Raw genomic sequence first — 25,995 nt, 5'->3', positions numbered from 1 at the left:
AGTGCTTAATTTAGGTACGAGGCTCTGTTGCACGTGGGGTGCCCAAATAGATTGCCACGCAGCCCTGTGTTCTTCATACCAACTTTACTGAGGAGAGTTTATGATGGGCACAAAAGTGCTGGGGAGTCCATTATATGCCACGGTGGGGAGCCTGAACCACATGGACATGTGATAACCTCTCATTTGAATGTTCAGATTAAAATGGGAAACAACTACATTGTGAACTGCATTGGAGCCTGGGGTGTGGGGGCACCCTGCAATGCCATGGGTCATGGTCATGATGGCACACTAGTGGAGTGAGATCGACCAAAATCCCACTGTGGCACTTGTGATTGGCCCCACCTTGTTCTAGACTATATTTATAGGCCTCCCACCAATGTCCTGAAAGCATTAGTCTCAAATCACTCACTTTGTTAGCTACAGCAGGAGTGGCTGGCTAATATATCCATATTGTTGTACCCCGCCCACTGCTCGGAATTGGCATGTATAGTGCCTTACTCTTTTTTCTCCCTTGAGTCTATATTGTGCGTGTCCCTGGGACAAAGGGCAGGACCCAAGAAATTGGGACGATCATATTAGCAGTACCCTGACATATGTGTGTGCTCAAAAGCACATAGTAAGAACTGGCTGTTAATGGACAAATGTCTGCAAACAAACGTGATGCTATTTTAGAGACCATAATTTCCAGTAGAGACATGCTGAATAGTAAAGATGATAGGCTGGTGGTGGACATACGTTTGCTAATGGATGACCAAAGCAGAATGTTGGAACTTGTATGTGAGGTGGAGCTGATGGTGGCAGTGCTTGCCCCAACAACGACAGACCTTAAGCAGCAGTTGCCAGCCATGACAGAGAAGGCCCAACTGGAGGAAAATAGGATAAATGGTCAAGAATATCATGCCAGGATAGTTGGCCGGTCCAAAAGTATAGTGTTGTTCCTGACTGACTGCAAGAAACAGTGGCACCGGAAGACCTCTTTTACATGCTCTAAAGGGCACTTGGAGCCAGATGTATGACCCTTTTTTGTGGTCACAAACGGGCAATCGGCCCTTGTGCGACCGCCAAAAAAGGGTCCTGGCATGTACAAATGCTATTTTGCAAGGTGTTTGCGACTCGCTCTATGAGGAAGGGGCGTATATGAGTGTCTTCGTGGATGTGTGTAGACCTATGAATCACTGAGTGGGCATGTACGTACTTGTATACTTGTATCAATGGTTTTGAGAATGGTAGTGTGGAAGTTGAAGTGGGTGATTGAAATGTTATATTGGGGTGTGTGTAGGTGTGGGAGAGATTCTGTGGATGATGCCATCAGTGATGTCACTGACCATGTCATGATTGATGTAATATGTGAGGTCATAACCCGTGCATTGCGGGGGCGCTAGTTATAGTTATTCATCTAACTCTAACTGCTGAATTTCTTTGGTTTTGTACGAGTAAAATCTGAGCCTAACTATAATGTCTCTGTAACCTTTGGCTATTTCAGTGAATTTCAAAGGTTTTTTTGTATTCCATTTCCTTACTATTACGTCCCTGTAACCTTTATTTTTTTCAGTGAATTTCTAAGATTTTTTAAATGCTAATTCCTAACTATAGCATCCTTGTAACCTTTGGTATTTTTCAGTGAATTTCTATGTTTTTTAAAGTAGTAGTCACGTTTGTGAAGTAGTCGAGAAAGTGGGTGTGCCTCCGATCAGCTCTCAGGAATTCCGCTGTATAGAGCTTACAGGAGGTAACAGGAGGGCTTATTGGCCCCCGAAGTCCCTGTGGAGCCAAGGGGACTTCATACCCCAACTAGTAGTGCGCCAGGAGGCACGTTTACAGAGTGGTGGAGAAAGGGGGCGTGGCCTCTGATACATTCAGAGCAATCCTGCTGTGTGGGACTTACTGGAGCTTGGGGGCAAACTACCCCACCTATTACCCCCAGTAAGTCCCACACAGCATGATTGCTGAGATCCGATAGGCCACGCTCCCTTTCACCTCCACTCTGCAAGCGCACCTCCTCGCGCACTACTAGTAGGGGGATGAAGTCCCCGTGCCTATTGAGTGTCCTTGGGGGGCCAACTACTCTTCCTATTACCTCCAGTAAGTCGTATACATCAGGATTGCTGAGATCAGTCTGATAGCAGACACGCCCCCTTTCACCACCACCCTGCAAATGCGCCTCCTCAAGCACTACTAGTAGGTGGAGGAAGTCCCCATGGCTATTGAGTGTCCTTGGGTGCCAACTACTCCTATTACCTCCAGTAAGTCTTATACATCTGGATTGCTGAGATCTGATAGCAGACCGCGCAACCTTTCTCCACCACCCTGCAAATGCGCCTCCTGGCACAATACTAGTAGGGGGATGAAGTGCCCTTGGCTATTGAGGGTCCCTGGGGGCCAACAACCCCTCCTGTTAACTTCAACAAGTCCCACACAGTGGGTTTGCTGAGAGGTTTTTGGTGGCCACACCTCCTTTCTCCACCACTCTGCAAACACGCCTCCTGGCCCATGACTAGTTGGGAGATGAAGTCCCCATGGCTCTTGAGGTACCTTGGGAGGGCAACTCACCCTCCTGTTACCTCAAGTAAGAGCCACACTGCTGGATTGTTGAGCGTTCATCAGAGGCCATGCCCCTCTTTCTCCAACACTTGAAAACGCACCTCCTGGCGCACTGCTGCTTGGCGAAAGAAGTCCACTTTAGTTCTGAGTTCCTCAGGAGGCAAGGGGACTTCATCCCCCCACCAGCAGTGCGCCGAGATGTGCCTTTGCAGAGTAGTGGAGAAAGGGGCATGGCCTCTGACCACCTCTCATCAATCCCTCTGTGGGGTCCGTGGAGGTCTCCTTGGACCCTCTGCCACCTAGGGGACTTCACTCACCCAACCAAGAGCATGCCAGTAGGTGTATTTAAAGAATACTGGAGATAGAGAGCGGGGCCTCTCGCGAGTTGCAGCATTTTTGTATTCCTTTTTTTTTTTAAAGAAGTGGGGCCTCTTGGCCCCCCTTTCCTGTACCATTCCTGATATTGCCATGGGGACCTCATCCAAACATGCAGCTCCCTCTGTCTAAAAGCAATTCTGCTCTGCTTCATGGAAGCAAGAGCATTTTCAATGCTCTTGCTTCCATGAAGCAGACCAGAGTTTGCTATGGCTTGGCAGGAGTGGTGCCATAGCAAACTGCAATGTCCCAGGGGTGGGCACCCTGGGACATTTCTGGAGCTAGACCTAGAGGGGTTGTGGTCCCCAGTGCCATGCAGAGCTCCTGGAGGGGCCCGCCCTCCTTCCATCTTGTGTATAGTCCTGAGGAAGTATTGGGCCGGGGGGCCTCAATGGACGTCCTACATTAGTATGTGTGCCCTGGGGAGGTGGCGTTCTCCAGGGCTGCGGAAGGGAGGGTAGAGGTACAAAGCCCCACCCTGCATGCATCATTATGTATTTATTTATTTAAGCCCCGTGGAGTTGGCTGTCCTTGTGGCTACAGGTGAGGCCCTACTATTTTCTTTTTTTTTTAATCCATGTGCCCCTGGGAGGTGACTGTCCCCAGGGGCACAGGGGGCCTGCGATGCCCATGATAATTTTTAAATTAGCCCTGGGGAGGTGGTGGTCCCTGGGGCAGAGAGGGTCTGTGAGAAATCACAACTGACTCCTCAGACACTGCAGTTCATCAAAGCAATTCTGGAAACAGGATGGTTTCATGCCTTTCCCCTGAAGTTGAAAATCCATGATATTCAGGCTGTGGTCCTGATGCTTCAGCCTCAGTCCTGGATCTTAGTGCGGAGGACTCTGAGACCACTCAGCTTGTTGGCATCTTGTATTCTGCTGGCCAAACATAATAAGTGGCACATGCATGCATGCATTGCAGTGGGATCTCATGTCCCAGAGGGCACAGTATCAGGGGAATCTGTCAGATTGTATCTAGATTTTAGAGAAGACTGCAAAATACCTGCAGTGGTGGCTACTGGACTGCGATTGGGTCTGTGAGAGGCCCTTCTCCTTACCACACCCAGAGCTGGCAGTGGTCACGGATGCATCGCTACTGTTAGCGAGCTCGTCTGGGAGAGGTTGGAGACTTGACTCCACATCAATTTGTGGAAGTTGAGGTTTATTCTCTTGGTGCTGAAGGCCTTAATGCCCACCACCAGAGGAAAACTGGTGCAGTTGCTCATTAGACACTACTACTGCAACACTACTGTGTTTCTTCAACAAGTAGGGCGAGGTAGGATACTGGGTGCTGTGCCACTAGGCTCTACTCCTTTTGGAATTGGCTAGACTGCCAAGGCATCTTTTTGGTTGTAAAGCACCTTTAAGGATCTCTAAACTCCAGGGTGGAGAAACTCCGCTGCAAGACACTTAAAAGAATCACGAATGGCAGTTGAATCTAGAGGTGGCAGAGGGTGTCTTTCATCAGTGGGAAGAACCTAGCTCGATCTTTTTTTCACTTCAGAGAACATGCAATGTCAGCACTTTTGCATATTGAAGCTTTCTCTTGAAGATGCCTTAACCATAGAGTGGGAAAAGAACAATTGATGGACAGAATGCAGAACAATGTCATACATTCACCCCAGTAGAGAGATCTGGGCCTAAATCCATCGTTTCTTTGCTCACCGTTCCATTCCAGTTTAGACCCAGCCATATGCAAATCAGTGTTGACCCTGTGCCCCAAGGAAACAGTCCGAACCGAACTGCCTGCCCAGGTCCTCCCTGGACTGGACACAAGCATCCTAGGACCGGTTTCGGGCTTCCAGGCCTCATCAGCCAGGATAGCTTGACTCCAGTGGCATGAAGAGCACAAGACCCACGTCTGGGCATACCCGTCCCACTCGGGGTGACAAATGCAAAAAAAAACAATTGATGGACAGAATTCAGAGCAATGTCATACATTCACCCCAGTACAGAGATCTGGGCCTAAATCCATCGTTTTTTTTGCTCACCTTACCATTCCAGTTTGGACCCAGCCATATGCAAATCAGTCCTGACCCTTCTCCAAATGAGAACAGTCCAGCCCGAAACGCCAGGCCAGGTCCTCCCTGGACTGGAAACAAGCATTCTAGGACCGGTTTCAGGCTTTCAGCCTTCATCAGCCAGGATAGCTTGACTCCAGTGGCATGGAGAGCACGGGACCCACGTCTGTTCACTTGGGGCACAGGGTCAAGACTGATTTGCATATGGCTGGTTACAAACTGAGGTGGCGTAGTGGGCAAAAGAACGATGGCTTTAACCCAGATATTTTGACTGGGGGAGAATGTTTGAATTGTCAGCAGTCCGTCCATCATTTGTTTGCTGTAACACTTTCGCCCTAAGTGGGATGGGTATGCCCAGACGTGGGTCCCTTGCTCACTGTGCCACTGGATTTAAGCTAGCCTGGCTGAAGACGGGAGATATACCCTGAAACCAGTCCCAGGATGCTTGTTTACGGTCCAGGGAGGACCTGGCCTGGCAGTTCGGTTCGGACTGTTTCCTTGGGGCACAGGGTCAAGACTGATTTGCATATGGCTAGATCCAAACTGGGGTGGCATAGTGGGCAAAAGAACGATGGATTTAAACCAGAACTTTTGACTAGGGTAGAATGTTTGCATTGTCAGCATTCCGTCCATCATTTGTTTGCTGTAACACTTAACCATAGAGTGGAACTTGGACTCCTGTATACCTTCATGCCACTGCCTCTTCTGCCACGAGTTCTGAAGAAGATCATGAATGACTATGCCCAAATTATCATAGTGGTGCTGTATTGAGCGAGGAGTGTGGTACTCAGAACTGCTGGGCACAGACATCTGACCTCCCATCAAGCTGCTCCTTTGGGAGGATCTTCTGTGCTGCACAAGGATCTGCACAATTTGCGTCTCTGTTCTGTTTGTGTTCTGTGATTGAGTGGTGGTAGTTGGCTTACTTTGACATTCCTTCTGATGTTGTTGATGTCCTCTTGAAGTGTTCTTATTGATTAATAAAATACTAGCATCTCTGCCTCCTTATCCGGATTGTCTGCTAATATTTGTAGGGACCAATGTCTAACCACGGCTAACCTGAGCTTCTACCCTTTACTCCTTTGGATTCTCCTTGACAAAAAGCTAAATTCAAGTATGATGCCTTGTAAAAGTAAATGGGCACATACACGTTAAAAAGAGGAGACTGTGCTGGTCTTTGCCCGTCTATACTCACCTGGTTGACAACCGAAGAAAATTCAAGTGAAGCACATGTTCTGTCTACAAGAGTACATGTACAAACTTTTCTTTAAATTGCAGAATATATTCTTGAGACAAAAATTCAAACAAGTGCAAATTAGAAAATACATTTCTTCCTTGTTTACCAAAGTATGAATGTTTCATCATAATGAGTACATTCGATATGATTATTCCTTACCATTCAAGATTGCATTAGTATTCAGCTTCTTTGTTTCCCCAATATTTTTCACCTCTAGTCATGCCGCTCTCCTCCCTTATAAACTAAAATATTGCATCGTATTATTTACTTATTTAATTTCCAGGATGAAGATTTGGAGTTTACGTTAGCCACAGATTTTGAAATTGGACACTTTTTCCGTGAAAGAATCGTTCCTCGTGCTGTACTATACTTCACTGGAGAAGCCATAGAGGATGATGACAGTGTACGTATATCTTACAAATTAACATGTTGATTATGTACACGCTTTGCAAAAAGTGTTAAGTAAATGCTTAAAATGTTTCATTTTGTTTTTATAGTTTGAGGAACTTGAAGAAGGGGATGAAGAGGTGAGTTGTTTAAACATTAGTCACTTTTATTTTCTTTATGGTACACTAGCAGCCCGTCCCGACGTTGCCTGGGTATGAATTGCTGATGGCCAGTAGTATGTTGTTTTGTAGGATTTCGTTATGATAGCATTTCTTATCTGTGACAGGCCTGTGAAACGCTCTGATTCACAGTGCACTGCTGATGCACTTAAGAGTGTGCGTTCAGTAGTGTGTGAACTCTAGTTTCCCTACTTTATTTTTCCTTGCAATATTATATAGCTCGAACTCGACAACATGGCATGAGCGCAATTTACATTACAGAAGAGCACATTCATTTGTGGTAGGCACGGGGAGACAAAGCAATTTGCCTGGAATCACAGGATGTTGAGCTGATGTCGAGATTCAAACGTAGCTCCCCAGCTCTAAAGTTCGCAATTCTAGAACTTGTGGCGGGAGGTGTGTCTAAAAGTGTATGTTGTGCTGGCCATCAATGAGAGAGACCTGTGCATTTTTCAAATGGGTGGTGAAAAAATATGAGTATGTTGCTGGAGATGTGGGCCGCCGTGCCACCAATGTACTTACCGGGGGAGGGTAAACACCCATTATTCCGCAACTTTCTTTCCGCATACCATCATTCAGCATACTTTCATTACGAAAGTACCATGACTCCGCAATGCCATTATAACGCATGGCATTACATTTTATATGCTTTTACCACACATGCATTTACAACGAAATTCGTTGTAAATGCATGAATGGTAAAAGCATGTTTTTTTAAAATCTTTTGATGAGGTAAGTATGGGTATAGGGGTATAGGGGTATATGTTTTGGGGTACTGAGGTATATGTTTTGGGGTGTTTGGGTATTTTAAGGGGTTCAGATAGTTTTGGTTTATGGGGTACAGGGGTAGTTTTAGGGTTTAGGGATATGTATGGGGTTTGGGGTACAGTGGTATTTTTAGGGTTCAGGGCTAGGTTTGGGTTTTGGGGTACAGTGATATTTTTAGGGTTCAGGGCTAGGTTTGGGTTTTGGGGTACAGGGGTATTTTTAGGGTTCAGGGGTAGGTTTGGGTTTTGAGGTACAGGATGATTTATAGGGTTCAGGGCTAGGTTTGGGTTTTGGGTTACAGGGGTATTTTTAGGGTTTAGGGATAGGTTTGGGTTTTGGGGTGCAGGGTATATTTATAGGGTTAAGATGGGTTAGTGTTTAAGGGTGTTGGGGTATTTTAAGGAGTAAGGGTGTGTTATGATTATGGGGTGCAGGGGTATTTAAAGGGAGCAGGGAGGGATTGGCACACGATATGAGATATGGCATGAAGAGCGGAACATACCACACACCCCCAGCGTTTGTCACACCCCCAGCACACACCCACAGCACAACGCAGACACGCTCACAAGGGACTACTTTGCTGGCACAGTTCTTTTACCTTTTAAATGTATATGGTGGGGGTCTACATAGCCTATGTGTACTCGAGCACTTCATTTTTTGCATCTGTTGTGCTCCAACATAAAGAGAACTTTGTTGGCGGTTAATCTCCATGCTTTGCATTCAGAATAAGAAGTAAGGGTTATAAGGCTATTTCAGCCTGATTTTTCCAGATTTCATAAAAGTAAATAAATGTAGTTCTATATGGAAACCATCCTGTGGTAGTTTCAGAGGTAAGCCCTCATGTGTTAGGCAGATCGGGCCCATTTTTGCAAGACTCCGTGGACTCCTGTTATGTAAAACTTGCAACAAAAATATTGTTTCTCCATTTGAAGAAATCAGTTTTGAAAGTTTCACCAGTTTTTTCCCAAACCTGTGGTTTCAAACTTATCTAAAACTACACTACAGAAATTTGCAAAGGTCAACATAAAAGGTCGTAGAAACAATTATATGGGCCTGCAATGATTCTGAATTTGTGTGCCCTAAACAGCCTCCAGAGGTTTAGGCTGGTGCCATTATATTTCCTATACCTCGTCTAACTACATCAGGACCAGGTTCCATGTGCGTTTGTGATCAGAAAGCCCCAGGCGGAGCAGTAAAAACTGTAGGTAGCAGCAAAGAACTGACCTTTTCAGTGTGTTCTTTTTCAGAATTTTGACCTCAATGATTTGCTGAGAGATAGTCAGTGTCCTCTGTATTTTCAGCTGGTATTTCTAAGGTGATTACCTCTTCTGTAATTCACAGTAGAACTGTGGTTACCAAACCAAGAGACGTCTGGCCAAGACACTTGTACAGAAGTTATTGTTGCACATATTTGTTACACAGATTGTTTTCTGAGAATTTGTTGACTTCTTCTGGCATTTGAAAAAAAAAAGTCTAGGCCAAATGTAACTGGATGTGATGGCTTCGTCTGAAACATCTGCACTATATCATTGTAACCGCTTTAGCATGGTGCATTTGGGTCTGGGACTGCAGGAGCCAGTGGGCTTTTGCTAGAAGAAGAGACTTTTCAGATGAGCAGATCTGGGGTGTCGATGGGTTGTAGAGTGCTACATATAAGGGAGCTGCTCTCCTGTTAAAACTTTGGAACTAACCAAGGTTTCCGCTTTATTTTTTGCATAATTTACGTAGAACTGTAAGCTTCACATAGCGTTGTTTGCACTTAGACTGGGTGCTTCATTGTGTCTAGAAAAAGCTATGTAATGAATAATTTTCTATTTTTCAATTGGCAAAAACCATTACAGTATAATTAAAAAGCATCTTATAAACATTTTTCAATGGAGAATATTCGTATGATATTAAAGTAAGAACTTCAAGTATCTCGATAATTTTTAAAATAAGTTAAACAATTGAAATAATTTATCGAAAATCTAAAACCTAAAGCAGTTAACTCAATTATTTCACGTTGTTTGTACATTTAGACATAAAGCCCCATAGAACTAAAAGTCCCAAAAAATGCTTTGAATGTTCTAAAATTAAATATGCTAGAATGAATAGTAATGTTCTGAGGACTGGTAGAGTAATTCTCATTAAAAAGGTCTTTCTATTTCCCCATCCAAGATTCCTTGTACTGCTCGGTGCGCTTGAGTTCACAGTGATATTCTGAGGACTAGCAGCACGTTCCTCATAAAGATTTCCTTCTATTGCGTATGCCTATCACTGACTGCTTTCAGACTGCTATTTGGGAACTAGGACAAGAGGAGTCCTGTTTTAGGTTTGCTTTTTTCTGCAGCTTAATTACTACTTGGTCCAGGAACGTTATAAACTGTTCCTTCTAATTGAATCAGGTTTTGTGAAAGATATGGCTGATGATAGTAATAAATTGGCTCTAGACGGTTTTCTAAAAGACTCGCAATTTTTCTTATATGAAGACAGCTGTGCTGCTATCCTAACTTAAGGTTTGAAATATCTATAATTTGTCCTTTCCTCCCTATCTTTCAATAAGTCAAGATCTTGCATTCGATCTTTCATAGATCTTTCATAGATTCACAGTCTTGAATCATCCCCATTGTCGTAGTGGGAGTCCCACGATATACATATAAAAGCAGTAGATGATACCACCATAGGCTACAATGCCTTAAACAGTCACTGCAAAAGCCTATCCATTTTCTTTTGTAAAAAAAGCCCAAACTTAAGTAGCAGCCAATCAAGCAAAGGCACCTCTAGAATAATCCCAAGAGAGGCTAGGTTCTTCAGATTTTCAAACACGAGTGTGAAACTTTATACCTTGAGGAAATAAGGGAAGCCTCTCAGGGGAGGAAGATGGTCGCTTGTGAATCTATGAACGATACCAATACTAGAGAACCGTAGTTACAGGTAACTCATTTTCTTCTCCAGTATTGGATCTTTCATAGATTCACATGCTTGAATCAGAGAAGCTAGCAGTTCCATAGACAAACATGTATAGAAACAATTCAATATATACATATCCACCCATAGAGGATGGTGGGTAACAATATACATGCATATACTGGAACATACATAAGATATAATGTAACTATCTATTATCAGTATATATACCAGGTTACATAAGCAAACAAAATGCACAACATCACATATTGCCGAAGGAAAAAAGGCCTCTAATAGTTGAGGCTTACCTTATTGAAATAGATGAAATTGAGGTAGCCTGTCCCACTGCTTCCTCGCTGTAAGTTTCCATATCCAGGCAATAATGCCATGTTAAAGTATGAGTACTCTTCCATGTAGCGGCACAGCATATCATGCCCAATGGTACTCCAGCAAAAAGAGCAGTAGAAGAGGAAACTGCTCTAGCAGAATGTTCCCTGACCTTGATTGTAAGCGGTCTACCAACCCTAGTATGACAGAGCTGGATAGCAGCATTGTGCAATAGTTCCGTTTGTGACAGCAGAACCGAGTCTTAGAAGCCAATAAGAGACTAGCAGTTGATCGATTCCGCATAGCTGCTTTGTCCCTTGCAAATAGAACTTAAGGCACCATTTGACATCCAAGGAGTGGAGAGATTTCTCCAGCGGTGAAGAAGGATGTGGGAAGAAAAGTGCGCAGGACCACAGGTTCATTAAGGTGAAACTGAGATGGAACCTTCTGGCTGAATTTAGCGTTTGTTCTCAGTACAACATAGTCCTCTGTAAAGCGCAAGTAGTGCTTGAATTTCACTTACTCTCCTTGCAAAAGTAAGCGCGAGAAGTAATACCCTTTTCCAGGTGAGAAACTTTAGCTCAATTTTGTTAATTTGTTCAAACTGTGGTTTCATTAGTTGAGACAGGACTACATTAAGGTGCCATTCCAGCAGAGCAGCCTTAAATGGGAGGAAAAGTCCTGAATAATCCCTTCATAAACTGCTTGATGATGCAAGAAGAGCAAAGAGAAGAAGAGTCCGAATTGCATCTGTATCGGTAGAAGGCCGCAAGATGGACCCATACTGATGCATACGCCAGACCTGATTGTGCCAGAGATATGAGATAAGGCAAGATTTGTTCTGAAAATGAGAGAAGTGGGCACCAAGAACCAAAACGTTTCCATTTCAATCTGTACATTTTAGTAGTGGACTCTGCTCTAGGTCTGGACAATATATCTCTACAGTCTTAGAGAATGTGAATCTATAAAAGATACCAAATTTTGTATTCTTTTTCTCATGTAGATCTTGGGAAGGTTTTGCTGCTCCTTCCAAATTAAATATTTCAAAGAGTTTTGTGGTGCACTTTTTAGTGAATAGCAACATTTAATATATTGGATAGATAGATTGATTAAACCAAATTTACATCTAAGTTGGCAGACGGGGGAACAGTTGGGTATCCTAAATACCGCTCTGACACCCGAGTAGATCTTCTCCATGTAATCCGTTAAAGACCTGTATGGTAGTGCCAATTTTGCTTTACATATTTCTAGTATGTTTTTCCAGGCCGGGCTCAATAAACTGCTATTCTTTTTCTTCATTTGATTTTGGAGATATCAGCAACAGATAAGTACTGTTTTCAACTAACCTTTGTACGTTAATTGCGATTCTAACCATACTCCAAGATATTTGTACCCTCCATAAAGGATATCTTTTGGCCATTTATCCTCTTTGTGTACTTTGTCTTGGATACTCTAAACTTCATTATTTGTGTTTTCACCAAATTTAACTTTTGATCATTCAATTTGTTGTAATGATAGAGACGTCTAAGCTTCTCTGAAGACCAATTGCAATGTGATCTAATGGAATGATATTGTCTGCATACTGCAATAGTGGTAATAATTATGTCCTCAATTTAAGAGGATACTTTTTTAAGTTGGTCGTTGCTGGCAATAGGTCTGCAGTATAGAGATAGAAAAGTATTGGTGCAAACACCCAACCTTGCTTCAGCCCCAAATTTGTTGGAATCCTTTTGGAATTATCCCAGCCATTACTTGTTTTAACCCCGACCCGGGTATTGTGTGCAGCAATCTGATGATGGTGAAGATTTTCTCTGGAATAGTCCATGCCTTTAGCTTTTGCCACAGTGTTCTGCAGTCTACATATTAAAAGGATTTCTGTTCAATTGCTTTGATGTTTTGCAGCCTTTCCTTAAGTCTGTCTGTTGCTTTGGCAAGATGTTCATTCTGTTGATCCAATCTTCCAGGTCAGCCAAAACTGATTTAGCAAAGATCTTTCCTTATCCAGTATTGGGGTATCTTTCATGGATTCACATGCCTGAATCATTCCCCGTCGCCAAGGCGGGAGTCCCACGGTAAAAAATACAAAAGCAGTGCCTTAGTAAAACAGTAGTAGGCTAAAAGAAAAGCCCAAAAGGCCTAACACTTAGTAGCCTATCTACCTCATTATATGAAAAGAACTAAAAAATTGTTCCAACCAATCAGCTACCAGTAACTTCTAGATCCTTCCCAGCAGTTTCAATTCTCCTCAGATTTTCACCGCACGTCGTGTGGAACGGAGTCTCCCTAAGTGCCTACTCAGTTTCTTCAACTTTGTTCTTCAAAATGTCTGACAAGAAGGCTCTTTTTAGAGCTTGCAGGACCTGTGAGAAGAAAAGGGTCCATGTGGATGATTAGCACAAGGACTGCATCTACTGTCTTCATCCTAAACATGTTAAGGATTGTAGAATCTGCCGGTCCTTCCTTGCTAAAACTATTAGGGACAGTGAAGCAAGGCTGCTTTTGTGGTTGAAATCTTCCTCGGCTGAGGAGGATGACCAGGCCTCAACATCTAGCAAGAGGGCTAATTCTCATGACAGCTCTTCCAGTGAGGGAAGAAAGCATCATAAGGCTTCTCATGAAGTTTCTGACCACCCACAGAGGTCTCCCAAACTATCCTCAGGGTCAACGCTGTCTCCGTCCTCTAAGGTTTCTAAAAAGCCTTCAGCCCCAGAACCATGAGTAAAATCCAGGTTAAAACCCTCACTCTGGTTTTCCTTTCATACGGTCTCTGTGACTTCTGCTGCTCCTCTATCTACGGCTACAGTCTCTACTATGGCCATTTCTTCCTTCAAAGAAATCTAGTGTGGCGAAGGATTCGTCGACGAAGAGTTCATTATCGAAGCCTCCGTCGACGGCAGCGTCGACGTCGAGCTCGTCGACGACAGTTCCATCGACGACGAAGGTGAAGTGTACCTGTTCCACGTTCAACACTGTCGAACACATCGGTGACGAAGAGCCCGTCGCCGACGAGCCCGTCGCCGACAACACCGTTGACGAAAAGCCTGTCGATGAAGATCATTCCGTCGACGATGAAGAGCCCATCGACGAAGAGTTTGTCAACGGCAATTCCACCAGTTTCACAGACTACGCCTATTTTTTACACTCATTTCCAATTAAAAACTTACCATAGACATGATTACAGCAACATATCTCCTCTGCTACCATCTCATATTCTGGAAACTTATGTTGAGGATGATGACTTTGATGAGGAAGATGTAGAGGGATCGATCGGCATAGCTCGCCACCCCTCTGAACTTCAGATAAAGTGTCAAGATGATGATGAGGAGGAAGAAGACTACCAGGAACACTTTTACCAGGAAAACCTCTCTGCCCCTTATCAAAATCTTCCCAGAAGGGTTTTGGATCAAGGAGAGACAAGTCATCCTCCTCCTACGTTAATACAAGATCTGCAAGCCATGCCAGCGGATTACCGCCAAAGGTTTAATTCAGTACCAGCTGCTCCTGTTTTGCCACCTTACCTCCGGAAGTACCAGTCTCACTGCCACAGGTGGAGGTCCCTAGCTCTCCAGCACAACCTTCTGGAGCAGTACCGCAGTACTTCTTCCTCGGATGAGGAAGTTGAAAGAGAGGGTGAACTACCCGACAATACTGGTAATGTGGATCCTTGGGCTGAATATATCATTCCCATGCCTTCTCTGCCTATTCCTCAGCCATCACACTCTCCCCCTGAGGACATCAGTGGTTTTCACAACCTGATGCAGCGTGCTGCAACCAGATTCCCGTTACCAGTCACGATAGAACACAGGGACTGCTTCTTGCATGATTTTAAAGAAGAATACAGGAAAATAACAAGCAATTGCCATCATTATTTACATTTGGAATGAAGGGATAAAAATTATGAAAACGCCTGCCTCTGTACTTGTGGTTATCCTGTGCATTTAGAAAAAGTACCGTGCTCTTCCGGATACTCCATCTTGTCGGATAGGTCATCCTCGCCCGGATTCAGTTACATCACAGGCTGCCCAACAGAGATCCAAAAATCCAGCGACGCCAATTTCAACACCGCTGGATAAAGAAGGAAGGAGGTTGGACTTGATAGGGAAAAGTCCTTTAACGCAGCAGCCTCCTTTAAGGCAGCAAATTCGCTGGCCATTCTCGGTCGTTACGACCACAAGATGTGGTCAGATTTGACAGAATTTATGGACCTCATCCCGGAAGACCGTAGACAAGAGGCAAGGAAGATACTTTTGGAAAGGGAGCGAGCCGCATCCGAAATTATAGACTGCGCTCTAGATATTGCTAACACCAACTTCAGACAACTCTCCGGTGTTGCAGTACTTAGATGCCATGGATGGCTTAAGGCAACATCTTTAAGGCCAGAGGTACAAACAAAAATCTTAGACATGGCCTATGACGGTGATTCCTTATTCGGAAAGCACATAGACGAGGCCCTTCTAGCCATTAAGACTGATACTGATACGACAAAATCATTGGATGCTCTCCAATACCTGCGTGGATCTTTCCGAGGAGCCAGAGGTCGTGGCTTTACATACAGAGGAGGATATCAAAATCAGCCAAATAGACAGTATCAGTCACAATATAGACAGCCCTACAGCCAATCGTCATACAGACAATCTTCCTCGAGCAGTGTCTCTCGGCAGGGCAGACGAAGGCGATCAAACAATCAGGGTCGCGATTCCAACAGGAAACATTGAGTTCAGCAGGACGCCAGTCATCCATCTCTCCCTTCCTGTGGGCGCAAAGATCTCAGCCTTTGTTCACCAGTGGCATCAGATCACTACAGAACGATGGGTTCTCGACCTGGTCAACAAGGGTCACACCCTGGAATTCGCCGCTCGAGTTAGAGACTCTGTCCTTTTGGAGAAGTGCAGCTCGCTACAGGAGTAGCTGGGAGCCAACGCGATTTCTGGGGCATTCTTCACCTGAACCCGGCCGCAGTGGAGGTGAGAGGCGCGGCGAGCGGGACTGCGAGGACCAGCATTCCAGCATAACATCGCCAGCTGGTTCCTCTTCCCGCCGCGCCGCGCCCCCTCCCAGTGCCACGCCCCCCTCTTGGAAACGCTCATTACCTCTCGCGGCCCCCGCTCCGCGGGAGCCGCTCGAGTCAGAGACTCTGTCCTTTTGGAGAAGTGCAGCTCGCTACAGGAGTAGCTGGGAGCCAACGCGATTTCTGGGGCATTCTTCACCTGAACCCGGCCGCAGTGGAGGTGAGAGGCGCGGCGAGCGGGACTGCGAGGACCAGCATTCCAGCATAACATCGCCAGCTGGTTCCTCTTCCCGCCGCGCCGCGCCCCCTCCCAGTGCCACGCCCCCCTCTTGGAAACGCTCATTACCTCTCGCGGCCCCCGCTCCGCGGGAGCCGCTCGAGTTAGAGACTCTGTCCTTTTGGAGAAGTGCAGCTCGCTACAGGAGTAGCTGGGAGCCAACGCGATTTCTGGGGCATTCTTCACCTGAACCCGGCCGCAGTGGAGGTGAGAGGCGCGGCGAGCGGGACTGCGAGGACCAGCATTCCAGCATAACATCGCCAGCTGGTTCCTCTTCCCGCCGCGCCGCGCCCCCTCCCAGTGCCACGCCCCCCTGTCATACTTAGCAGCACCTGGGCACGCGCATCGCGGGACGCGCGCGGGGCGATTCCCGGGGCGAAGACCGGGCAAAGAGCGGGCCGTTCTAGGCCGTTAGAGGCCGGCAGAGACCGGACCGGGCCCCCCCCTAACGTCGTCCCCGCCCCAAGGCTACTACTCTCACTTCTTCAGCCTGTGGTACTGACTGTTTTATTCAGCATGGCAACCAGAGTATCCAGGAGCAAGGCTGCTCAACAGTGCTCTGGCACACTGGAAAAATTCTTCCCCAAGGCTAGCGCTGCGGCCAATAAAGGCCGCATAGTTCCAGACACTCTCCTTGAGGTGAACGCTGAAAATGCGTCAGTGCTTGTGGACCCCTCGGACTCTTCCTCCATTGATGGTAGTACTCCACTAATCCTTGACGCCACCCATCTATCCCTTATGGATAGTATTGATCAGACAATTGAGTCCGTTCTTCAACAACTTAGGACTCCGTCTAATCTACCCAGGGATAGTGAACCACTGCGTCCCTCGGGCGTGGTGGAGACCACTCCGTATATGAATTGTGCGGAGTTGCCTAAGGCGCAGGACGTAGGACAAGTTGTAGTGTTAACGGACCCTGCAAGCAGCAGAGTGGACCATCCCCCGAAAAGGAAAAGGTCGAGGAAGCTTAGAGGGGTAAAAAGGGCCAAAGTGGATAAAACTAATCCAACATTAGATGCCAGTACAGACATTTCGTCATCTCCTGTGATCTCCTCCCCGGGAACTGGGTCCGATCAACCAGACTCGCCAATAGACACAGTGGTACCTGGTTGTCCGGGGCCGTTCATATTTGGTGGAAACCCTCCTAATGCGCCAGAGGCTCTGATTGGCTCATTTAGGGACATCCTCTGAAGCCTGCTGGAGCCCCTCTCTGCAAAACTGGATTCTATAGCTGCTAGACTTACAGCTATAGAAAACGCATATAACAGTAGCAGTCCTAGTAGGGGGCTGGGCCCAAGTGTACAGATGGCTCCCCGGGAATCTACAGGGAACAGACCACCTATTGCCGGAACAAGCACACAGGTACCGGCTGGGGCACAACGCACGGCCCCAGGTAGTCATCCCTCCTCACTGCCCTCCTCACAAACGTCTAGGCCTCCTGTCCCTGCACCCAGAAAATCTAAGCAGCTGACACCACCCCAGCCAACGAATGAGGGGCGAGCTAACAATGACCATATTGGTCGCCCTATTAGCCCTAACACCAGGCGTAGGGCGGTCAATCTGCCTCCTGAGGCTGTGCCTTACACAGTGATTATGGTGGGAGTTCCTGAGCTCACTGGTGACACCAGAGAGCCACAGGACTCACTCCGTAACAAAGTCATTAGTTGGCTCAATATCAACAGGCCCCTCCCCCCTAACATCAAAGGAGATGTGTTGATGGTAAGAAGGATCCCCTGGATCGGAGTCACCCCTAAAAACAGGGTAGGGGACTGTATTATAATTAGTTTTAAAAGCCCACTGGTTGCCCCTTATATCTGTAACTGGCTGACAAGGCCCAATAAGTCCAACATAGAACTAGTTTCCCTCTCATATTTTTATCCAAATGCTTCCAATTTAGCTGTGGGGAGGGAACAAAGCTGGACTAGAGTGGGCTTTGCTGTAGATGGCTCACGGTACAGACCCAAGTATAACACACTTCCTGCCCATGATAACTTTGTCCATCAGAACAGATTTTCTTGCCTGGATCAGGTTGATTGACCAAAAAGGGGAGAGTCTGCACAAATGCTAGTAAACTTAGCCTATGGGTCCATACCTAGGGGGGAAGGTACATCCACTCCCGAAATTGAAAAAGGGCCCCCGGCCCCTGTAAACGTGGGGGGGACCACCCTGGGAAGCACCCTACATCTAGATGAGGTTTCATCAAGCACACCAACTGCTCTTACAATGCAATTGGTGGAGCTTGCTGAATTGCCAACCTCGCCGCCCAATACTATTGGTTTGGGCGACCTGGGTAATTCTGCGCATGTCAGCCAGCCTACATCTAGTGAAGTAGGCCCACAATCTCAAGATCCAGGTATATCTATTCTTTCCTGGAATGTAGCTGGCCTCTCAAGTAAGGTGGGCACCCCGGAGTGGGAAACCCTGGTTAGCAAAGGTGACATCCTCCTCTTCCAGGAAACATGGGCAAGGGTACCACAGCTTAGGAGGGGATATGATATCGTTGAAATCCTGGCAAAGACGAATGGGAGGGGGAGACCCTCGGGCGGTCTAGCAATCTGGGTGGCGAGCCACATTGGGTGCCAAATGGAAAGGATGGACACACTCTCCCAGGATATTCAGTGTGTCCTCCTCAGATGGCCTGGTAAAAGTACATGGGCTATTGTTAACGTTTACTCACGTCCAGTTGCTATGGGCAAGGAATCCCCAACCCTAGTCGAACTTTCATCTTTTCTAGGCCAACTGCCAGGTGACCTGAAAATAGTGATGGGAGGGGATTTCAACTGTCACTTTGAACCCCTGGAAGGCCTGACGGAGGGCGCTTTTTCTGCCGAGGATGACCATTGGGGAGTTCCACCTTCATCCTCACCTCATCCCAAAGCTTGGTCCCCTCTAGTAGTACAGCTCACTTCCCTCACTCTGAACTTTGCATTGAGGGCGTGTAACGGACGCACCCCTTCTGACACTCCCTCGGAGTGTACTTTTAACAGAAAGGGCCAGGAGTCAAGGTTGGACTACATATTTATAGATATTTCCCTGTGGCCTAAAGTTAAAGACTTTAGAGTGATCCCGAGGACAGACAGTGATCACAATTCCCTTCTGTTGGAGATTCATCACCCTGTCCCAGCTCGAGAGCGGCTCTCTATCGACTCTGGAGCCGATCAGGGAGATTTACTACTCACCACAAGTAGGCGCAGGGTGAAATGGGGGAAGCTAGTGGATAAAGAAGAAGCTATTAACAACCTCTATGGCATAGCACTTCCCAGGTTCGAGGAGGTGGACGCTCTCATTAACCAACCAAGACCATCTGACTATAATGAGAGATTATATGGCATTCACCAGGCGCTAGTGAAGGACCTCGCAGATGTCTTCAACCCGGCACTGCCAAATAGAAGGAAGAAGACTCGCGCCCCGACATGGTACACCTCTACCTGCAGAAAATCCAAGTCTGAGTTACTTGCCGCAATTAAAGAGGGCAGCGATAAGGGGAAGGTGGCAGCCCTCAGGAAGGGATACAAGTTAGCATTGGCCAAAGCAAGGGCAGAGTGGGACTGGAACCACTGGCACGAACTGACTGAAGCCCTAGAAGCCAAAGACTCCAGAAAATTTTGGGCACTGGTGAACAACGGGGCAGGGGTACTGTTATCTGCAGTGGAACCCAACATTGCCCCTTCAGTTTGGGAGGCCCACTTTGGGACATTATATGAGGAATCTACTCTTTGGCCTGAAGGGATGTCGCTGGAGTTTCCCTGCCCCCCGGATGTGTCCCTGGAATTTTCCTTGGGGGAAGTGAAGCTAGCTCTGGAACACTTGGCGCTGGGGAAGGCTCCAGGGCTGGATAAGCTGCCTGGCGATTTGTTCAGATACCATCCTGACATTTGGGGCCCGTACCTTCTTGTTCTTTTCAATGCTATTCTGGGAGGTATGGCGGTCCCCTCCTCTTGGCTAGGGGCTGAAATAGTGCCGATTTACAAGAAGGGGTCCCCTCTGAGCCCGGCAAACTATAGGCCCATTAGCCTGATTGATGTCCCCCAAAAGCTCTTCGCGCGCCTCATTCTGAACCATCTGTTGGACTGGGTGGAGGAAAAAGACATCATGAGTCCCCTGCAGGCTGGCTTCAGGAAAAACACGTCGACCATGGACCAGATCTTCCGCCCCGTTCTCCTTTATTGGAAGACGGTGATGATCGAGGGGGGGAGATTGTACATGGTCTTCGTGGATCTGAGGTCAGCCTTTGACCTAGTCCCGCGCAGGAAACTGTGGGAGGTGCTGGAAAAGCTAGGTATTCCCCCCCCAGCTACTTAACATACTAGCCAGGTTGCATGAAAACAACTATGCACAAGTCAGGTGTGGGAGGGATGGCAAACTTTCGTCCAGGTTTCCAGTCCGTCGAGGTGTGAGGCAGGGCTGTGTCCTGGCTCCGACCCTGTTCTGTTTATTTATCAACAACGTCATCTCACACCTGGAAAGCGTTAAGGATAACGATGCCCCTTGTTTGGCAGGTAGGAGGGTACCGGCAATTATGTTTGCCGACGACACCCTCCTCCTTTCAAAATCCCCCATGGGGATCCAGAGGATTTTGGATGGTTTTGGTCTTTTCTGTCTCCAGCATGGGCTGGAAGTGAACACAGAAAAGACCAAGTTTATGATCTTCAACCCCCCATCCAAAACCAGGCCCAATCCCATCTTGGGGACTGCCACCCTAGAGAGGGTATCTACCTTCGTATATTTGGGGGTAACATTGCAGGAAAACCTGTCATGGGACCGCCAGATAGTACGATCTAGGGCCAAACTGTCCCAACTGTCGGGGGCAATCCTGAAAGTGGCTAATTCCTCCTCCTTCAAGGCCATAAGCCCGGCCCTTGAAACCTACAAGACCCAGGCCAAGGCCGCGGCCATGTATGGCAGCGAACTATGGAGGCACAAAGCGGTGAAGGATTTATCAATGGTTGAAAACAGTTTTTTACGGCGCCTTCTAGCCCTTCCAAGCTCCACGCCACTTCAGCCTCTGAGAATGGACATGGGTCTCCCCCCTATTGCTGAGGAGCTTGTGTCAAAGCCAGTGAAGTTCTGGCACAGGCTCTGGTCTACGGACGAACTCCATCATTATAGGGAGGATCTTACCCACGTCATGAGTCTTAACCACAGTGCCAAAATCCCCTGGCTCAATTTTGTGGAAAAAGAACTGACTGACATCAATCTCCGTGACCTGTGGGAGGACCCTGCGCGTGGTTGCCTATCAATCTCGCGCAAAGCCCTGGCACAAATCTATAAAGCCAGGTCCCTTGCTCTCCTGATGGACGCCCAAAATAGCGGCACCCTAACTATGCTTTTTTTAGAATCCAAAAATTCATATGCTTTCGAACCTTTTATGGATTTTATCTTTCCCATCCTGGCAAGGAAATTGTACGTTCAGTGGAGGCTTGGCACGCTCCCTATCAACTCATACACGTGTAAGTGGACAAATGGGGGCAAGAAATTTTGTCCCTGCTGCAACTACCATGTGGAAGATGACCCCCACATCTTGTTTGTGTGCCCTGCTTACCAAAGGCCCAGAAAATACTGGATAGGGCCGCTATGTAAGAACCTGGGGTTCAGAGAGTACGCACAGGCATACAGGATTTTGAAAACCAGCACCCTGGGCCACATTGTGTTTGCTGTTTCAAAATTTCTTATGGCCATATGGTTGATCAGAAAGAAAAGACTCACTGAAGCACCATGAACTTTGCTCTATGTAATTTTAAATTACCCTTGCTGGGAGAGTGGATTTTATGTAAATGTATTTTATTAATAATCTATTTTAATGTCTGTATGTTGCACTGCATCTTTTATGGTCTATATGACCGAAATAAAGAATTTTTGGAATTGGAATTGGAATTCGTCAAACGACCACCTACCACACCGCCAAAGGGTCCACCTCCCCCTCGTCGTCACTTACTTTTCAAAGAAGCCTTAAAAATGCTCCACAAGAATGCAATAGAGAAGGTTCCATTATCGTAGAAGGGAACTGGGTTCTACTCTTGTTTCTTCCTCATAAAGAAAAAATCAGGGGAGTAGCACCAGATTCTCGACCTTCTCAAGCTCAGCAAGTTTCTGAAGAAAGAGTTTTCGAATGGTAACGCTTGCCGAAGTTTTAAACTGTCTAAACGAAGGGGATTGTATGGCTTCTCTGGACTTGGTGGACGCATACTTCCATATTCCTATACATCCCAAACATCGCAAATACCTGCGATTCACAGTGGCTGGCGTCCACTATCAGTTCAAGGTGCTTCCGTTCGGACTGAAATTGGCACCAAGGATTTTCACAAAATGCCTAGCATGAGTGTCCTGAGATCTCACGAAATACAAGTGTTTCCTTATCTCGACGACTGGTTGCTCAAGGGTCCTTCGGAACAGGTTACAGAAGATGCTATATCAACATGCCTGCATCTCTTTTCAAGATTAGGACTCACTCTCATCGAAGGCAAGTCACAGTTACGTCCTCTCCAAGTGATTCCTTTTCTGGGAGCAATACTGGACACCATACAGTGCAAGGCCTTCTTGTCAAAAGATTGCCAACTACGACGGCAAAAATTGGCAATATCAATCTCAAAAAGAAAGTCAGTTTCTGTCCGGACAGTCGCTTCTCTTCTGGGGATGTGCTAATCTGCAATAAACCTTGTACCGTTGGCACGACTCGGAATGGGACCTCTGCAAGAGGAGTTGCATCTACAATCGCAGCAATCCGTTGGGTCATTTCACGACTCTATCACGGTCCCATCACGCATGATAGACTCTCTGCATTGGTGGTCTCAAAAAGCGAACTTGACTCCGAGTCTCACTTTCCTGCCATCTTCTCCAGAGTTTGTTCTAACAACAGACGCCTCCATGGAGGGTTGGGGAGGACATCTCCATACCTAAAAATTCAGGGACGATGGTCCCAAGAATACCGCCTGCAGCACATCAACAGATTGGAACTGCGTGCCATCTTTCTCTCTCTGCAGGCATTCCTCCCGAGGATTGCGGGCTCCTCCATGCTGGTCCGTACCGACAATACGACCAGCATGTATTACATCAACAAACGGGGGGAACAAGGTCACAGTCTGTCACAGGAGGCTCAGGAACTGTGGGTTACAGCCCACAAGATAACATTAAGAGCAGAACATGGCAAAGGGCTCCAGAACACCTTAGCCGACACCCTGAGCAGAGCTCTCTCAGGTTGTCACAAGTGGGATTTGGAGCAGAAGCAAGTGGAGAAGATCTTTCAAATTTGGGGCAAGCCAAAACTGGACCTGTTTGCGACAAGAGAAAACAATACATGCCAATACTACGCCAGCAGGTTCCCTCAACAGGGATCAAGGGGGGATGCCCTGTCCATGCGATGGTCAGGGATTTGTGCTCACGCTTTCCCCCCAATACCATTGATTCCGAAAGTGCTTCAAAAGATGAAGAGGGAGGGCTACCGTCTCATCCTAATTGCTCCCCACTGGCCAAGGCAATATTGGTTTCAGGAACTGCTTCTGCTATCCCAAGAGTTCCCTTTACGTCTAGTTCCAACCCTCACGATGTTGACACGGGAGAGGGGTCAAATACTTCATCCAGATCCGCAGTCGCTGCGCTTGCACGCATGGCTCCTGATTTCCTAGAATTCAAAGATATGAACATTTCTCAGGACTGTCGTGAAATTCTAGCCAAATCTCGTGCCCAGAGTACAGTTAAAACTTATGCTTAAAGTGGAAGTGTTTCTGTCATTGGTGTGAGGTGAATGATGTCCACCCTTTCCAAGCTCCGGTGGAGGATATTCTTCCTTATTTATTATCTCTAGCCAAAGCTGGGCTTGTGTTCTCCTCTATCAAGGTTCATCTTGCTGCGATATCCAGATTCCGTAATAGTTTTAACAAACCTTCACTTTGTTCCACTTCTCTTATCAAACAATTTATGAAAGGTCTCTTTCGAGTTTTTCCACCTATACCTGCACCACCTCCAGAGTGGGAATTGAACACAGTGCTGGCTCAATTAATGAGAAGACCGTTTTAACCCATACACAAGGCTGAGCTCAAATTTCTAACATGGAAAGTGGCACTTTTATTAGCTCTTACATCGGCTCGAAGGGTTAGTGAAATTCAAGCTTTCACTATCTCAGAACCCTTTTTGCATTTTTCTAAGGATTACATAACTCTATGGACAAATCCCAAATTAATTCCTAAAGTACCGTCTCCATTCCATTTATATCAGCTTAAATCTTTCTTCCCGAATCCAGCTACGCCAGCGGAAAGAGCTTTACACTCACTTGACGTCAAGCGTGGTCTTAAATTCTATTTACCGAAAACTAATGACATTAGGCGATCCAATCAATTGCTAATCGCCTATGGTCATGCCACACTTGGGACTGCTGTAACTAAAGTAACTATACAATGGAAAAAACAACCTAGGCGGAAGTCTTAGATTGCCTACACAATGGTCACTAGACAAAAACTAGAAAAGTAACTATAGCCAGGTGGCTTGCTTCTACAATTCATTTCTGCCATGACAAAGCCAATAAACCTTTGCACAGAAAGGTCAAAGCGCATTACACCAGAACTGTAGCAGCTTCTACTGCGCTATTTGCTGGAGTTACATTAGAAAATATCTGTCGTGCTGAGACATTTAAAAATGTCCACACGTTCACAAAGCACTACTATCTGCAATCTGCGTCACAGGACGATGCAGCTGTTCTTCAACATCTTTTTAAATAAGGTTAGAATTACGTATTTATTTATTCCACAATGTATAAGTATGTATATTATGTTTATGGATTTCAATTTTTGCTTATACTTGTATTTCAGGATTAAAGAGAAGAGTTCTCCCAATTGTACTTTAAGGTCCAGAGGAGGGAGGAAATGAAACCAAAGCACTAAAGTACCTCTAGTCAGACCTATATATTTTTTTCAGTGATAATCTTCACAGTACATTTCACAAAGGATGCTATATATATGAAAAAAGACATTTAATTTATTCAAACATATTATTTTTATTTTTTCATTTTTTTCATTTTTTTTTGTAATAAATACATAACAATTTATTTGCATACAAAAAATTAAGCAGCACTTTCTATAAATCAAATTAAGTGATACATAATTAGAAAAAAAAAAGAACCCCATAAGCTCATCATAAACTCATACCATTCATTCCATCATGCATACTACCACATTCGCTACCCAGTCTAAAAAGAACAAAATTTACATATAAAACAAAAATCACAAGACATACAAAAAGTTATTTTTGAAAGACCCCTATAGGTTTATCTGAGACAAAAGTTCTGAGATTTTTTCACTTTCTGGTTTATACATTTTCTACAAATCTTTTCTTCTTTCTCTATATATATATATGAGTGGTGACTTTCAATATAGGGGTCTCAGATGCGTACTTGTATTTCAAACTTGCCTTTCCAATAGGTACGGTTTATTTATATGCATTCGTTGATCTGAAATTGTATATACCTTGTTAATTCTCTAACCTTCTCGAATGTGTTTTGGGGGATATATGTATAAAACCCTGTCTCCCACCATCCGCAAACGACAATATGTTAGCTTACTGCTTGCTATTCTGATTCAGGCATGTGAATCTATGAAAGATACCCCAATACTGGATAAGAAAACAAGTTACTTACCTGTAACTACAGTTATCCAGTATTGGTATATTTGATAGATTCACATGCACCCACCCTCCTCCCCAGCGAGACAGTTCTTTACTTGGGATCCCTACTTCCTATTTGTGCTAAGAAAATCTGAGGAGAACTGCCTCTGCTGGGAAGGTTCTAGAGGGTGCTGGTAGCTGATTGGTTGGAACTATTTTTAGTTCTTTTCATATAATGAGGTAGATAGGCTACTAAGTTTTAGCCTTTGGGCTTTTCTTTTAGCCTACTACTGTTTTACTAAGGCACTGCTTTTGTAATTTTTACTGTGGGACTCCTGCCTCGGCGACGGGGAATTATTCAGGCATGTGAATCTATGAAAGATACCAATACTGGAT

The 25,995-nt window shown here is 45.8% G+C and overlaps 1 protein-coding gene across 11 annotated transcripts in view; it reads left to right on the top strand.

Moving 5' to 3' along the window:
* The window catches only part of NAP1L4 (nucleosome assembly protein 1 like 4), a 1,422,554-nt gene that overhangs the window by 1,071,303 nt on the left and 325,256 nt on the right, over positions 1-25,995 (top strand). For all 11 annotated transcript variants that reach the window (XM_086957864.1, XM_086957862.1, XM_086957858.1 and 8 more), the window contains 2 exons: positions 6,460-6,579; positions 6,674-6,703. In XM_086957864.1, the coding sequence (XP_086813990.1) occupies positions 6,460-6,579; positions 6,674-6,703 (150 nt within the window). The remainder of the gene's footprint in view (positions 1-6,459; positions 6,580-6,673; positions 6,704-25,995) is intronic.

Source organism: Lissotriton vulgaris, chromosome 2_1 (assembly GCF_964263255.1).
Source record: "Lissotriton vulgaris chromosome 2_1, aLisVul1.2, whole genome shotgun sequence".
Classification (NCBI taxonomy): Eukaryota; Metazoa; Chordata; class Amphibia; order Caudata; family Salamandridae; genus Lissotriton; species Lissotriton vulgaris.
The sequence above is the reverse complement of the archived record's forward strand: the minus strand, read 5'-3'. Positions and strand labels throughout refer to the sequence as shown.